Genomic DNA, 16,170 nt, shown 5'->3' on the forward strand with positions numbered 1-16,170 from the left:
AGGTGGGACCGTAGGTATATAAATGCACCTCAGCCAGCCTTCAACCCTTTGCCAGATTGTCTTTTTGGAACAATTTTCAACAGTGGTAACACCAAAACTTTTACACAAAGTTGGGTTATTTTTCGTTGCGTTCTCTGAGGTTGGACCAGTTGGCATCCAGAAAAAGAGACGTGATGAAAACAGATGTCTCGAAATCACTTGTTGTTTTGGCGTCGCTGCTTCTGCTGCTGTAGTCAAAGCATTCACGCATGCTGCCACTCACTCCTCTCATGACTCACTCACCACAAAGCCTCGAAAAATAAAGTGTTTTTCAGCAACATCGCTGTTTGTGACCTCGGTTGCAATTAATGCTGCTTAAGGCTGACAAAAATAAAATGGGTCCAGGTGGATCGGTGGAGATGAATAAATAATTTTTTTTATTATTATTATTTCTACATGGACAAGGCTACAAAGCCATATTGTAGATAAAAGTTATAATTTTTTAACAAGATTATTTCTGTGTTCTAGCCCGAATGCACCTCTGGTGGCTCTGAAATCTCAACGCATATTCGAGTTGTGTTAACAGTCAATGGCTTTAACATTATTCCACTTTATGTGGCAATAATGTGCCAAGAGAGGCAGGAAACCTTCATTCAACACATGTTAGACCTCAAGGATATATGAAATGTGTTTTGGTTGGAATACTGAATGTCACTTTTGCTAAAAACAAAACTCCACAGGTCAACTTCTAGATGATGGATACGCACACTTATCCGCACATTTCAAAGTTTTACTTAAAACTTGTGCAATATCAATGTAAACGTACAACTCATGTTGCCTTGTTGATAGTAGTACCAACTATTTTTGAGCAAAGACCCGTGGGTTTGTCCATGAGACCTCAGTCGTGTGCCAGTTTGTTAAATGTTTACGCAACCCCGCGGTTTATTAACACCACAGAAAAGGAACATCGATTTTGATGATTTGCATTTTTCAGGGACATACTTCCATACATCCTGTTTTTACTTATGAATAGGAAGTTCAGTGTTTCATGAAACTAATTAATCAAAAAGTGTTACATCATCTGACATTGACAGTATATTTGTGGGGATTTATTCCCATGAATTGAAACATATCAATATGTTTTGACCATCTTACTTTTCTCTCTCCTTTAACCCTTCACGTTTTTCATATTCACAAATTGTCCTGTATATAAAAATGTCAGGGATATTGACCTGGTACAGTATGCATATATTTTGGATCACTTTGGGAAGTCTTATGAAATGGATGTTATACTATATTGGATAAATCCAGGCACTGCACCCCCTACGCTAATTGATTGATAGCAGAAACGTCAGCTTAGCCACGTTCTCCAACAAAAATACCACAATGTTCGCCATCATTTTGACATTTCATGATATATTTTCTTTGAACCAAGCACACAGAAGAATCAAAGACCCCTTTAAAAAATATATATTCATATATTTAATTCTCTCAATTTGACTGAATGACAAGCTTCAGATTTGTGTCCAAAGGGGATATTCAACAGTTTGGGCTAAAAAGTGTTTGGTTCAATCAATATTTGTGAACAAGGATCACTCGCTCCCAAAGCTGGAAAGGAAACAGACGAGAATGCTCGAGGGATGGCGATGCTGGCAGCCGACCAGTGACTGACGGAGTTTAAAGGCTGAACAGCTGCTGGCAGCTTCATTTTTACAGAGAGGCTTCCCTTCATCCTCCGTTTAATGAAACACCGTAGACCTTCTCCACTGCACCGCTGAGGCTAATGAGCTTTAAGTGTGTGCTTTCCCCGTTTAATGTTTAGGACATTTCAAAATATTACTTTTTGGGGAATGATATTCCATTATTACATAGTGATGTGGAAACCTTTTCAGTCCTCACTTAGATCACCTATTTGCTCAGCTTTATGCAGTATGTGCCAGCTCACATAGAATCATGCCATTGGGGAGGAGGCAATACAATGCTGTGTAACCCTGGTCCTCCAGACTGTTTACCATGGGAGTCGGGGACATCTACAAGGTCTTCATGCTATTTGAACCAGAGCCTCCACACATAAAGCCAAAGCCAAGCAGGCACAAGGACAGGCGAAATTTGCCAGAGCAACAGCCCGTTTGCCTTATTTTGACTGAGCTGCCCCACTGAAGGAAAATGAATGAATAATTGTTTTATTTTAGTAGCATAAATACGGCACATAATTGCTAAATTGAGACTAAATTAAATCAAGTCCAAACTTGTATTACTTTTTTAGGCGTGCCTTTGCGGGACACAGCTGTACAATAAAAACGTGACACCAATCAATGTCCTATACGTCATTAAGTTGTCCACATACACTTCCAAATAATGCTCATCATGTCATGCAATATTGTGTTATTTGATGCTATCACATGAACCAGTGAGCTATACTATATAACTAGCTATACATGCACGATCATTCTATAGTTAGAGACATTAAGTTTGCATTCTGTAGAGATAAGGGGATCTGATTATTTTTTTGTTCCTGAATCATGCTTCATTAGATATTGATACAAATATTCAATATTCATACAAATGAAAAACCACATTTGTGTTCTTGTTCAAACCAGTAACATAAGAAGCTCATTCATCAGGAATCATTGCTTTTTCCTTAATCTTGGTTTTTCTTTGCACTTTGCTTGTTACGCTCTTTTATTATGTTCACTGTAGTTGTGTGGGTTGAGATTATTTCCATTCCTTTTTATCTTGTATGCCCAGCAACCAATTGTCCACTGGAGACGATTAAAATAGTTTTTTGTTTTTTAATTAACAGGATTTTATTCTACACACAGCATCCCTGTGTTATGTGTTTGCTGTAAAGTATAGTTTTTGTATAATTGTGCCCCTTTTTCATGTTAGAGCAACAGGCCCTCAAAATGTCATGTGTGCATGTTCCTGAATGTGAAGGACTCCGAGGCTTTTCAAAGTACCAAACCTTGAAAAAGCACATACCATACATGTATTTGTGTCTCATACATGTTTCAACAGTTAGTAATCTTATAGAGATGGCAGGAGAGGAGGGAGGGAGATGCAGCAAAGGTCAGACTCAAACAGAGGACTTTGCCATCAATGATCGGTGTCCTGAACCACGAGCAACCACGCCCTATTTCAAAGTTATCTTTACTCACTTATACTTGCATTTAGTCATATGTAAGCCGTGCAGGCTGATACTCTTAAAGATGCTTGCACAATAAAGTAGTCAACCAGCTGCAAAACAAACGCATGATCATCATTTTGACATTTTAATATTTGTGTCTTCTGATTAAAAGTAGTTTTCACTTCTACATTTTGCTGGTGATGATTCTCTCATTCCCTGAAGAAATGTGAAATGTTTTACTGCACGTAAAGCGACCGAAATAGAAAACGTCTGACTTAACATGTTTGCAACCTGTTACAAAAACAGTTGTGTCTGTGTAATATCCCCGTTTATAACGACTGTACAGGGGCTGAATTTATTTACAACTCGCCTGTTTAAATGACATTTTAAGACTTAAATGTATGCATGATAAAGGGTGTGGCCGTTTTTTACTCTACGGTTCAGCCACATTATTCACGCCACATTATTCACGTAGGAGTCGTTTAAAAATTGAAACAGCAGCTCATAAAGGGAAAACCTTAATGAGTTTGCCTGCTGCAACAAGAACACTCATATTATTGTTGTTGTTAGTGTTGTTCATTGTTAATTCTCTCCGTCGGACTCTCTCCCTCTGGCCCACCACAGTGCATTGGGATTGTTGTGGCTGCAGCCCCGAGCTTGGAGATGCTCCACGATGACGCTCCTCTGAGCCTTTGTGGCTGCATGACAGGAGAGAGGGAGGACATGAGGAGAGAGGGAGGGGGTTTAGGGGAGGAGAAAATGAGAGGAAGCTAGAAGAGAGAAAGAGAGATGGTTGAGATGTGAGAGGAAACAAGGAAAGGAGTAGAAAGGGAATGCAAAACAGGAAGACCAGGGGAGGAGGAGAGGGGAAGTGATCGAACGTGAGGAGACGGGACAAAAAGGAGGTGAGGAGGAAAAAGGAAACAAGAAAAGTTAGAAAAGGGAAGCAGAGGAGAAGAGGCAGGGTGATGAAACCAAAGCAGGAAGCGGGGAGGAGACAAGAAAATGAGATAAGGAAATGTGGAGAGGAGACAAAGGAGGAAACGAGGAGAGGAAGCAAAGAGCAGAGAGGAGAAGAAGGACAGGGCGACCTGACATTATCTATGAATATTACATGAGTCGTACTAACAGCGATACGGCTGCAGTGAGCCTTGGCCTGTGACCCACAAAGTGACCGTTCAACTTGTTGCTCCTTGTAGCACAAATCACCCATCATATTATTTATTGAGCTACGTCCGGGTGAAGGCTGAGCCACCGTTAGCAGCGCAGCCATATCAATGTGTGTGCATGTATGACACAAGTCTTTGGACAAACTTGACCAACCAAAAACATATTGGCTGGCCCCCAACAAGGAGTCAGTGACATGTCCTGGCTTTCTAGGCCTCAGTCACACCAGAACTACACTTGTCCTTCAACTTTGGGTGAACTTACTTGATCTTGGTTGATCTCTCTGCGGTTCAAAGAGTAAAACTTTAAACTACTCTAACACCAAAATGAACCAGAAAATAGAAGCTTTGCCTTTTTTCTAAACAGTCATAAAGACTCGGCATCCATTCCTGGACAATGAAATCCACCTTTCCCCAGAGCCAAGTCCTCTAATCCTCACTTGTGTGTAAGTGTCCATGAGTATGTGCTTGTAGACAGTCATTCACCGTGTAAGTGTTCTATTCAGTCTGAGCCCAAAGAGGATTTGGTAAACAGCATATGTATATGCCCCCCTTGTCAATTAGCTAACTTGTTGATGTCAGCATGGTCAGCGGGCTATAATCCCTCCCTTAATGTACTGTAATGACCCTCCTCCCTTCCTCAGCTCCTCTTCACTGAGACACTCAGCACACACACAAACCCTTCCTGAGGGAAGCAGCCACACAACAACATGACAGGATGCTGCATTAGCTCAGCCGTCATAACAACATTACCAGGGGCTGAATGAAGCTCTCAGGGGCTTCGGAGAGACAACTTTCTGACCCAGCGTACCAACCTGCTATAACACAAGCTCTCATAGTCACACCAAGCCTCCTCTCGTTGTTGCGTAACGCTATGGAGCGCAATGCAAAGTCATTGGGATGCACCCTCTGGGGATCATGACTGACCAAATTTCAAGGAAATTCATCCAAAAGTTGAGGTATTTCAGTCTGGACCAAAGCGGCGAACCAAGTGGTGACTATTCCTGCTGATGTTCATTATCCAGTTCAGTTTGGTCATTCTAAAAAAAACATTTTATTTTTGCAAATGGAAAAAAATTAAATCATGAACTGAATCCACTCAATTACGTTGTGTTTATTCACAAAAGTTTGCAGTCTTGTGTAATTTGATTCTGCGTTTCACAGCCGGAACAAAAATAATGACTCCGAAAACTTCATCCCCAGTCTTCGTTCATTGACATGGATCGCAGCAGCACGCTTCCACGCAGTCTGTCCGCTGCCTCCCTCTGGTTCTGAGGGAAACAGCAAGCGACAGGGCCAAGATGGCAGTTAATGATGTGTAGCTCGCCAGGGGAGTGAGGGGAGGCTGCCATTTCAGCCGGGGAGATGGTCCGGTCTGGGTGGCTAACACATCCAAGACAGCTGGTGGCACGCTGTGTGTGTGTGTGTGTGTGTGTGTGTGTGTGTGTGTGTGTGTGTGTGTGTGTGTGTGTGTGGACAGGTTGCCTTGTTTCATACACATGAGCGTCCTCTAAGGGCCAGGTGTCTTTTTCCACCGTCTCTATGGTGAAGCAAATGAGGTTCCTTCCTTGGGGGATCACTGAGAATATGTGTGTGTCTGTGTGTGTGTGTGTGTGTGTGTGTGTGTGTGTGCGGTGGATACAGCTTGGCAGACAGATGTGTAAAACAAACAACAGTGTGCTTAAGGTACGAGACAGGTGGCGCTATACCTGACAACACTGTGATCTGCAAAAGACACCTGGAGCTGCCTGTCACACACACACACACACACACACTTATAATTGGGGAACAAACTCGGCTCGTTTGTTCAGATGAAGAAACAAATGTGTTTTTGTTAAATATTCCTCAGGATTGTTTTTACAGAAGTCTAATGTGAGCAGCTTGCTTGTGTGTGGGTGTGTGTGTGTGTGTGTGTGTGTGTGCATTTTCCATGAGTGTGTGTGCTTTTCTTCACATCTACTAGGCTAAACCTTAGTGAGTGTTACGCCGGTGGCCTTGGTTTACATCTCCCAGCACTTTTCTGAAAAAAAAAAAAACGTAAAAATGAAACATTTCTGAAGCAAAAGCTGTTGAATAATTCAGCCACGTTTAAAAAGAATAAACTATGATCCTCCATGAATATGACCTATAATCCCCAAAGATGCTCCCCCTTTCTCTTTCCCTTTCCCTTTCTGCCTACTCCACTGTAAATGATGGAGGGCTCCTTTTATGCTCAATTTTTCTATCTTATAACTTTACCAGGGATTTTGCATGTTTTTTTATGGATTTCATGTCTTCGGGGAGCCACAGATATCACATTATGAAACTAATGGTAATTTATTTGTATTACAATAATTTGATTCAATTCAAAGTTTTATTAATTTATTTTTATTTCTCAGACAGGAATTTACATAGAAATAATCGATTTAAATAAATGCCCACCGTGCCTGCAGGTTTTTAAAAAACAAACTTGTGTTGAGTCAGAATTAACACCTGAACACAACATGTTGGGGTTGAGATTGTGGGAAAACCAGTTGGTTGGTTGGTTAACTAAAAGTAATAGATAAATAGCCAAAGTTGACTAAACTGACCTCAACATCTTTCAGTGGTATTAAAACAACGCTGTAACAATTCACACTCTCACATACTTAATGATGTTATTGGAACATGATGCATGATGGGGTACTTGAGCTGATCCAACAGGGCTGTGGGGACGGATGTAGAGAACCAGTGGATTAAATGACTCTCGCTGTCATTACAAAACACAACACGGTTCTATCACCGGAGCACAATAGCATGTAGTCTCTCAGCTGCCACGTCCAAGATGAAGAAAAGGATGATGGAAGTGCGAAAAGACACAAAACGGTTACAGATCTGTGAGTTCCAGTGTGTCTCCTGCTGAGCAAACGCTGCTTTTTCTTCTCGCCTGTACTGTTCATGAAGGAGGAGGAGCTTCCTGCGGGGGGGGAGCAGGTGTCGTAACATAAATATGACCTGGCTTACAATCCTTCAGCGTCTCTCCAGATGCATCGACAGTGGAGAACATGAACATGTTTGAACTTCTGAACCCTGTTGATGAGCTCTGTGAGGGAGGAGAGAGGGAGGGAGACTTCACATCAAACTTTCATGCTGATGGTGAGATGATATAAGGTGAGACTGTAATGCAGCACAGGATTAAAATAAGGGAATGAAATTAACTCAGAGTATAGCAACAGCTTATTTTGTGTTAGTGATGTGTTATATTACATTGGTTATGTTTTTAAGCACTTGTATTAAGCCCAACCGTTTCCATGTAACAGCATGGCGTATAACGACACTCAAAAAAACGTAAAATGCATTATCATGACATGAATGTCTCTAATCGGTTTGTCATTTCTCATGATATCAGGTTGACAGAAGAGTCAGCGTTCAAGGTTTTCAGTTTGCTCAAGATAAAATGAGATACAACGGGATCCCTGTGGTATAAATCATGTTCACCACGCTTGAATGACAACCATTTCCTCACCTTCACCTCCCGTCCTGTCAGAGCAGCCGAGGGCAGATTGGACATGTGTGTTTGATTTCATTAAATCTGCTGCTCCCAGCAGGTTTAGAGGAAGAAAATAAGTCACAATTCTTTTTTACATGCAAAGGTTGGGATTTTTTTTATATATGTGCTGAAACCATTATCTGAAATATCTTTCATTATTAAAGTCATTTTTCAAAAACGGTTTTCTCAGATACATGTCAATGGAAGTTTAATGCAGTATTTTCTACTCTTTGTAAGAAAATAAAAGCTTTAATTTCTGATAGATATTTGTCATTCAGTTTATTAATATGTTTCTAAAAAGAATAATAAGCAATAAAATGATTCGTTTCAGCCATAATAGGAATGTTAAATCGACCGCATTTATATAGCACTTTACAATAACTCATCCACTCAATTTGACAGCCAACACTGATATTGGAAAGTGGAAACCCTCCTCTACTTTGCATTATGAATTTTCCTCCACTGATTTCATAATATTTTCTATGTCAGGTTACCTCGGAGTGTGTTATCACACTTTTAGAAATGCACTTCATCCTATTGCCCTTCATGTCATGAAGGGCATGATTAGAATAGGCTCATTATCCATGTTTTAAGTAGATTTAGTTTAACTAACAATTAGTTCTCTTTTTCACAAGTGAGACTTGATCATTAGACAGGAGTACATTTGAAGTACTCTGGTTACCTCCAGTTATATATATATCTTGTGCCCTTTGTGCACCATTGACCAGATGCGTGTTAGATGCGTTCTGACATACAACATTAAACAGGCGACTCCCAGCCAATCAGAAGCATGCTGTTACCATGGAATACGTGGAACAGTTTCAGCACAACATAGTGTTCATTTTTAAATACAGCAAGAAAAGTTCAGGTAAAGGTAATCAGGTGCGTACCCAGTGTACTACTGCATGCACATATACAGACACATATTATCATATTCATCATACCACACTGGCTTTCTCTACTGGGAGGTCAGGGAGAGCTCAGGTATGCTAGCGGTGTGTTAATGTACCTGAGAGAGCCAGCCTGAAGGCCTCTGGACCACATCAATATTACAGCATTCAGGGCCGGAGAGGAGCAAATCAAATATTCATTCATCACCCCTCCTCTCTTTCTTTTTCTTCCAGCTCTCTCCAGCAAGTGAAAACACACACAGTCTCTGTTCACATCAGTTACCTTAACCATCAGTGCAGAGGCTCTGCTTGTGTATTCAGTTATTCAGAGTTCCTGGGGGAGAGCTTGGGTTAAGTGTTACATGGAACGAGAGCTCCATTTGGGGTCAAATGCAGAACAAGGACGCCATAATGCTGAGGATAGGCTGTCTAGCTCTGCTGTTGGAGCACAAATACATATCAGTAGTCTATTATATAAGTATGACCTGCATGTGCACAAATAGCGGTCACTGTTTTCAGATATTTTAAAAGTTACAATTCCACGATGAAATAATACTTTGTCACAAGTAAAAACCCTGCATTCAAAGTGAATATACAAAAGGATTCACAAAACATTTTGCTTAAAGTATCAAAAGTAAAGATTTTGCAAAATAGCTTCAAATATCGTCACGTCCTTTGAGTGGCTGCAAAAAATCCAAGATAGAAATGGACAAAATGCTGAACCTGAGGCTTCAAACCCGAAGTCCACAACCCAATGGGTGACATCACCATGACGACGGCCATTTCTTACCGTTTGTGGTTTCAGACCTTAAGAAATATTTCACTTAAACCAGTTGCGTCAGTAAGCAGGGCTGTATGATGCTAACACGGTGTAGAAAGGTTGGACAGATGGATAAGACAGGACTGTTTCAGGACCCCCTTCACTAATACATGTTATTATTCTGTATCCTATCAAATGCAGTTTTCTGAAACAACACACTCACACGTGTAATTTCATCACCTTTATGTTCAGAAAGTACACACTGTGTGACTGTGTGGATATATTTTATTTCCTGTAAATGCCACAAGATGGAGACAAACTCCATGTTTTGTTGGCAACATTTTATTTCTGTCACTAATTTACACATTGGTGTTTGCTGCACCGGTTCAATATTTGAACTTCTGAACAGTATCTGATAGATTTTTTCCTTTAATATCCTCCACAAGTGTCCCATTGTGTTTGTCAGACGTATGTGTTTGTCCGGGGTAGCAGAAATGAATTACTGTTGTGGCTCTCAATTTTGTCAGGCACCAATTTAGTGGAATCATCAGCACAGACCCTGGTGTTGATCAAAAACTGTGGGAGGCCAGTGAGAGAACGGTGAAACTGGCCTGATGGTGGAAACTGAGGGAAACGATTCTTTGATTCATTAATGGCTGTGTACCTTTTTTTACATTTAGGTTTTTCATTCATGTTTTTGTGGCATACAATGAGATGTAAAGATGACTTTTATGTATAATGTCAGAGGAAATGTTTTGCACAAATGAAATAGTTTCACAATACAATATGTTCACTGTCTTGGAAGAGTACATTTACATTTAATGTAAAACATGAATTGACATGGTGATTATTTTCTAAAATGTGTTAAACACAAACTTCATCATTTAGCTATTTTTTCTAATTCTAAGCCACTTCATGTGCAACGTTGCTGTGAAATAATTGAAAAAGATGGGAAGTGAAACTTACGAGTGACTTGACAGTACCGAAGTGAGTTTTCTCTCCACCAGGGTCACAAGGTGGTTCCTAAAGAGTCATATGACAGAAAGGGAAAGATACCTCTGTCACCAGAATATGGAATCTGGCGTTTAAGATATTATATCAAAATCTGTCAAAGTGAGGTTTCTGTGATGTTCAGGGAGGAAGGTGAGCTCTCAGGGATTCATTAGGGTTTTATAGTGGTGGTCGTCATTTAATCAGATTAAAAAAGTGTGTTCTTTTTATTTAGTTTCACGCATGCGAACAATGTCTTTCTTTGTGTTTCTTTAACTGTAGAAACTTCTGCATATATTGCTTGATAATATTTCTCTTCCAGGTAAAATCCACATGAGAGCAGCCCAAAAGTGCAACAAAAGTCCATCAAATACACTTGAAGATTGTGTGGATTAGGGCTGCAACTAAAGTCTGTTTCTATTGTCATTTAATCTGTTGATGGTTTTAATCAATAAAACATTAATAAAATAATGTTACCACTTCATGTGCAAAGTTGCTGTGAAATCTGACAGTAAATCAAATAGCACCATCTGCTGGTGACACAATCAAATGTCAGTTTATTAACTTAAAAAGATGGAAAGTGAAACTTAAAAGTGACTCGACGTTACTGAAGTGAGACGCCATTCCAGGTTGAAGGATCCCAACAGAAGGATTGTAATCCGTAAAGGGACACAGATTTGGTGAGTCTTGTTGTTAAAGGATAATTCCCACCAGAGGAAATGGCTGAGAGAGATGTTCTTGAAAGTTACCTGAACTGCCACGTGTGTTCAGAGACTTTCACAGATCCTGTGTCTCTGAGCTGCAACCACAGCTTCTGTTCAAGCTGCCTGCAAGGATTCTGGGAACAAGCGGACAACAAAAACTGTCCCGTTTGTAAAGTAATGTCCTCAACCGGTGAACCGGCAGTGAACTTGACCCTGAAGGGACTGGCTGACTCCTTTGCTGGGAGACAGAATAATGTTTCACCTGAGACGGTAAAAGAAAAGGAGAAAGAGGAAGTTGTGTGTGATAAACATCCAGAAGTCCCGTATTGGTTCTGTGAGGACGAAGATCGAGCTGTGTGTCCTGTCTGTGAGTTTTCTCTCCACCAGGGTCACAAGCTGGTTCCTATAGAACAAGCAGTCAGTGACCTGAAGGAGCGGCTGAAATCTGACTTGAAGTCTCTGCAGGACAAGAGGGACAAACACAAACAAGTGAAGGAAACATACAGTGAAATGATTGAACACTCCAAGAAGCAGCTGTTGTCCACAGAGAGACAGATCAGAGCAGAGTTCAACAAGCTCCACCAGTTCCTGAGAGAGGAAGAGGAGTCCAGACTGGCAGCTCTGAGGGAGGAAGAGGAGCAGAAGGGGAAGATGATCAGCAGAGAGATGAAGGTGATTCAGGAGCAGATCTCCTTTCTGTCAGACAGCATCTCTGCTGTTGAAGAAGACCTGCAGAAACACAACGTGCCGTTCCTCAGCAGTTATATATCCACTCAGACCAGAACCAGAGTCCAGAGCTCACGGTCTGATCCACAGCTGGTCTCAGGAGCACTGATAGATGTGGCCAAACATCTGGGCAACATGTCCTTCAGGGTCTGGGAGAAGATGAAGGACGTGGTCCACTTCAGTCCTGTCATTCTGGACCCAAACACTGCATCCCCTGGTCTCTGTCTGTCTGATGATCTGACCAGGGTGAGATATGGAGACACAATCCTGCAGCTTCCTGACAATCCAGAGAGAAACGCTCAGTATGCCACCGTTCTGGGCTCTGAGGGCTTCAGCTCAGGGAAACACAGCTGGGAGGTGGAGGTGGGAGACCATCCTTACTGGTCTCTAGGTTTGGCTAAAGAGTCATATGACAGGAAGGTAAAGATACCTGTGACACCAAAGTATGGAATCTGGCGTTTAATATATTACAATGGAGGATACACTGATGTAGCTGATAAGACTGTCAGAGTGGAGAAGAGTCTCCGGAGGATCAGAGTCCAGCTGGACTATGATGGGGGACAGGTGTCTTTCTACAACCCTGAAGACATGACTCACATCTGCACTCACAGAGACACTTTCACTGAGAAACTCTTCCCCTGGTTTGGTATTGGATCGGCTGGTGATGCTAAAACTGCTGATATCAAAATGTGTCAAAGTGAGGTTTCTGTGATGTTCAGGGAGGAAGGTGAGCTCTCAGGGATTCATTAGGGTTTTATAGTGGTGGTCGTCATTTAATCAGATTTAAAAATGTTTTATTTGAAATAAAACATGATTTCCTATTCAGAATGGACCAAACGGTGAATGTTGATGTAATAATCTCCATGTTTTCTCTCGATCAAGTGTGACTGTTGATTGTCAGACATATTCTATACATTACTGTAGTTTCATGCATACCAACAAACTCCTTATTTGTGTTTCTTTAACTGTAGAAACTTCTGCATATGTTGCTTGATAATATTTCTCTTCCAGGTAAAATCCACATGAGAGCAGCCCAAAAGTGTAAAGATTGCCATCAAGTCACCTTTTTCTGGCTGGGATAAATGAGGGTATGATGCATACATGTATGATAAATATGTGTTGTTATTTTGCTCATGGAATATTATGCCATTCATGTCAATTTAATGGTCGGCCAAGTGTGTGGAACGCGCGTTGGTGGATAGGGCCGGACTTCTATGCCATATGGGGACGGGGAGAGCGCTCGCCCCGGGGGCGGAAATGCTTGACCGAAATCCGGTACGGGGAACCTGCGCACGACTGAGGCCCGACTGCTGGAAAAATACCGTGACCCTGTGGGAATCTAACCTTTTTTGGGGGATCATGAGAGTGATGCAGTACAAGGACATTTTTTCTGACTTGCGTTCATGGAGGGATTGCGCCGCGTAACAGGATACCCGCGGCGGCGGCGTCTCTTCAGACTGTGAGGCAAACATTTCCCTTTTCTTTTTTTTTGTTCTTTTGCCGGGAGTTCAGGCTTGGACTCAGGACTCGGTTTTTTTTGGACGGTTTGATTTTGTGGTTGAGGGTTGGGGTGTATGGACGCTGGGTTTGCAAGGGTTGAGCGTGTGTTAAGAGTGTCTTTCAATTGATTGTTAACGAGTCGGCTTTTGCCGTTAAAAAAAACATTACGTGTCAGCGCGCCTGCCTTCACGCGCAACCGGTGTCAACTGAATATAAAGTGATTCAATGCATATGGTGGTTTCATCGTTTGTAAGTGCAATATTTCTTTCCATTCCTGTCACTGATAGGGAGGCCAGGCCTTCCGTTGGTTTTCATTAGTTGGTACTGCGGTAATAATTTTCGCAACATTGCACAACCGATCCTCAGAATATATTATTTACATATTATTATTTATTGACGTTGGTTACAGAATGCGAGTGTGTTATATTGAAAGCGAGGCTGGGTGTGCCTATGAATACAATATAGGCTACAGTGAGTTTTTTAAGGTGCTGTACAAGCAAATCATACTGTCTACTCTGCACAATGACAAAGAGTGTAGCTACTGTTCACTATAAACAAATGATTTTGCTCATGGCAGTTGTGACAGACATTTTTGTTTACATGTCGGCAGGCAGGCTTCACTCATTCCAGGGATGTATTATGCTTTGTCCTATAGCCTACTTAATTGTATCACCTGGAACATGTTATGAAATTGATCTATAGTATAGAAATTTGCTCATAACAGGCTGACTGGAATACAAAGCAAACTTACCTCTCTCAAATGCACATTCATTGAAGTCTTGTATTGTCATCCCAGGACAAAACACAAACAATGCAGTAATGTAATAATATACCTCTTTAAATGCACAAGAATGTGTCATGCAGAGAGTTATTAAACGTTTTTATTATTTAATTACACAGAAACCACATGGCAGGTGCTATTTTCTCATCCATAGGCTACTCTAAGTACAGCAATGTGAGGGTTTCATACATGTTGGTTGGATCACTCTTCAGTAGAGAATGCTTTCCTGAAATGAGTGAGTGAGTAGAGCATACTTTCCCTGGAAGTACAGACTAAATAAGGGTTAGGGGAAAATCCTAGAGGAAACACTGCATATATTTTGGAGAGGGGGGTCGAGTATGTGTCATGTAAGTGTAAACAGTGAGTTACTTTTATCTGAGGAGCACACGTCATAAGGCCTAAAAAATTGTTTTGTTCGGTTCCGGTTTCCGACCGACCCTGTCAATTTATGTGCGACCCAAATTATTTTATGAGCTTGGGGAAGAAAAAAAAAAAAACACACACAAATACATTTTTTGATGCAAACTATAATTACGTTTTTGTACAGACACCTCTTCATCCTGTACAAGATGAGCGCATTCTCTCGTTTTTAAATGAAAACAACGGCTTCACGTGGGATCTGCATGCAGACGACTGGATATCGGTAGCGCTTGTTATATGGTTGCGGGAGAAAGATGGACGTATGCGTTGTCTCGATTGTTTTGTTTCGTTTTCGTTGTCTCCAGTAGCATCGTAGCTTTATTTCAATTCAGATATTTAGCACTGAAGTGCGCCCCAGAGCAAATATCTGTGTCCTCCACGCAGCGGCGCCGCCAGGATTCAATTTCAATGTACGCACAAAAACGGCAAATACAACAACAAATGGAAAAATACTTTTTTAAGACAAAATCTAATGTTTTCAGTATCAGTGAAATCAGTAGCGTATATCATGGTGAAAGACCCCGGTGCAAATATTTTTTTGTGCCCTCCATCCCCGAACTTAACACAAGCGCACGCTTGTGAGCACTCCACGCACGCACACACACGCTTGGACACACACGCACAGTACGGTATGATAACTCTCCCGGGCCGGGGAGAGAGACATGCATCGGCTCGGCCCACAGTGCTCAGCAGCAGAGAGGTGACGAGACTAGAGCCGAGCTGTATTGTGTAGTGGAGAGGGGCCAACACACGCTATGCGTAATTGCGCACACACGCGCGATCGTCTCAAATGCGGCTGCGTCTCTCCAGGTCACTGTGTGAGAGAAAGAAAAGCTCTGACTTGCTTGGGCAGACGTTGTTTGGTGTCACCCGCTGATTTGCATCATTTAAATATCTAGCCCGCTGAATCTTCCAATCCGGCCCCGGTTCAGCATCAATTTTTTTTTCACCTTCAAAAAAAGTACGCACAGTGCGTACAGGATTCCGGCTGGCGGCGTCACTGCCTCCACGAGTACCACGAACCCGTCCGCCTTCGAGATGCTGTTTCAAGACCCTCCTGTCAAAGGCTGCGCCCCCCCCCCCCCCCCCTCGAAATATTTATGGATTAAAAACTATAACAAATATAGAACAAATTAAGACACTGAGACATTAACAATCAATCATCTGAAGAAATATTGTTTATAACGTTCCTATGGTGATTGTTTTTGTTTTTTTCCCGTGTCGTGCGATTTGATTGGCTGGTTTGCACACAGACGGCAGGCTGACTTTGACGTTCACGTTAGCGACGGTTGATGCATAGCGGCTAGTTAGCGATTGTGTCAACAGAGCGAAATGGACCGATTTGTGATAGCCAAAAAGCAAATAAGAGTGGACGATGGTGGTGGTGATTTACGGACGCAGGAGTGATGACGGACTTGGAGGATGAGGATGAAAGCGAGGATGACGAAGGGGCGGTAGTAGGTGAGGAGAAGAGAGACAGCATTGGAGAGCGAGTGAAGCAGAGTTTAGAGGACAAGGGAGGAAGAGGACAGGAAGACAGGAGTGGAGTGAGTGAGGAGGAGAAGAAGGGAGGAAGATAGGAGTGGAGAGTGAGAAGGAGGAGTTTAAGAGGAGAGGAA

General features: G+C 41.8%; 1 protein-coding gene across 1 annotated transcript; it reads left to right on the plus strand.

Annotated features, from left to right (window-relative positions):
* The first annotated feature begins 11,026 nt into the window (after positions 1–11,026).
* On the plus strand, positions 11,027–13,580 carry LOC311023609 (zinc-binding protein A33-like). The gene has a single exon (XM_084025573.1). The coding sequence runs from the start codon at positions 11,140–11,142 to the stop codon at positions 12,598–12,600; it is 1,461 nt and encodes a 486-aa protein (XP_083881699.1). The 5' UTR covers positions 11,027–11,139; the 3' UTR covers positions 12,601–13,580.
* Positions 13,581–16,170: the final 2,590 nt, after the last annotated feature.

Source organism: Eutrigla gurnardus, assembly GCF_963514095.1.
Source record: "Eutrigla gurnardus genome assembly, chromosome: 13".
Classification (NCBI taxonomy): Eukaryota; Metazoa; Chordata; class Actinopteri; order Perciformes; family Triglidae; genus Eutrigla; species Eutrigla gurnardus.

Coding starts and splice junctions, on each gene's coding strand:
- LOC311023609 (XM_084025573.1), top strand. CDS start 11,140: ATGGCTGAGAGAGATGTTCTTGAAAGTTACCTGAACTGCCACGTGTGT.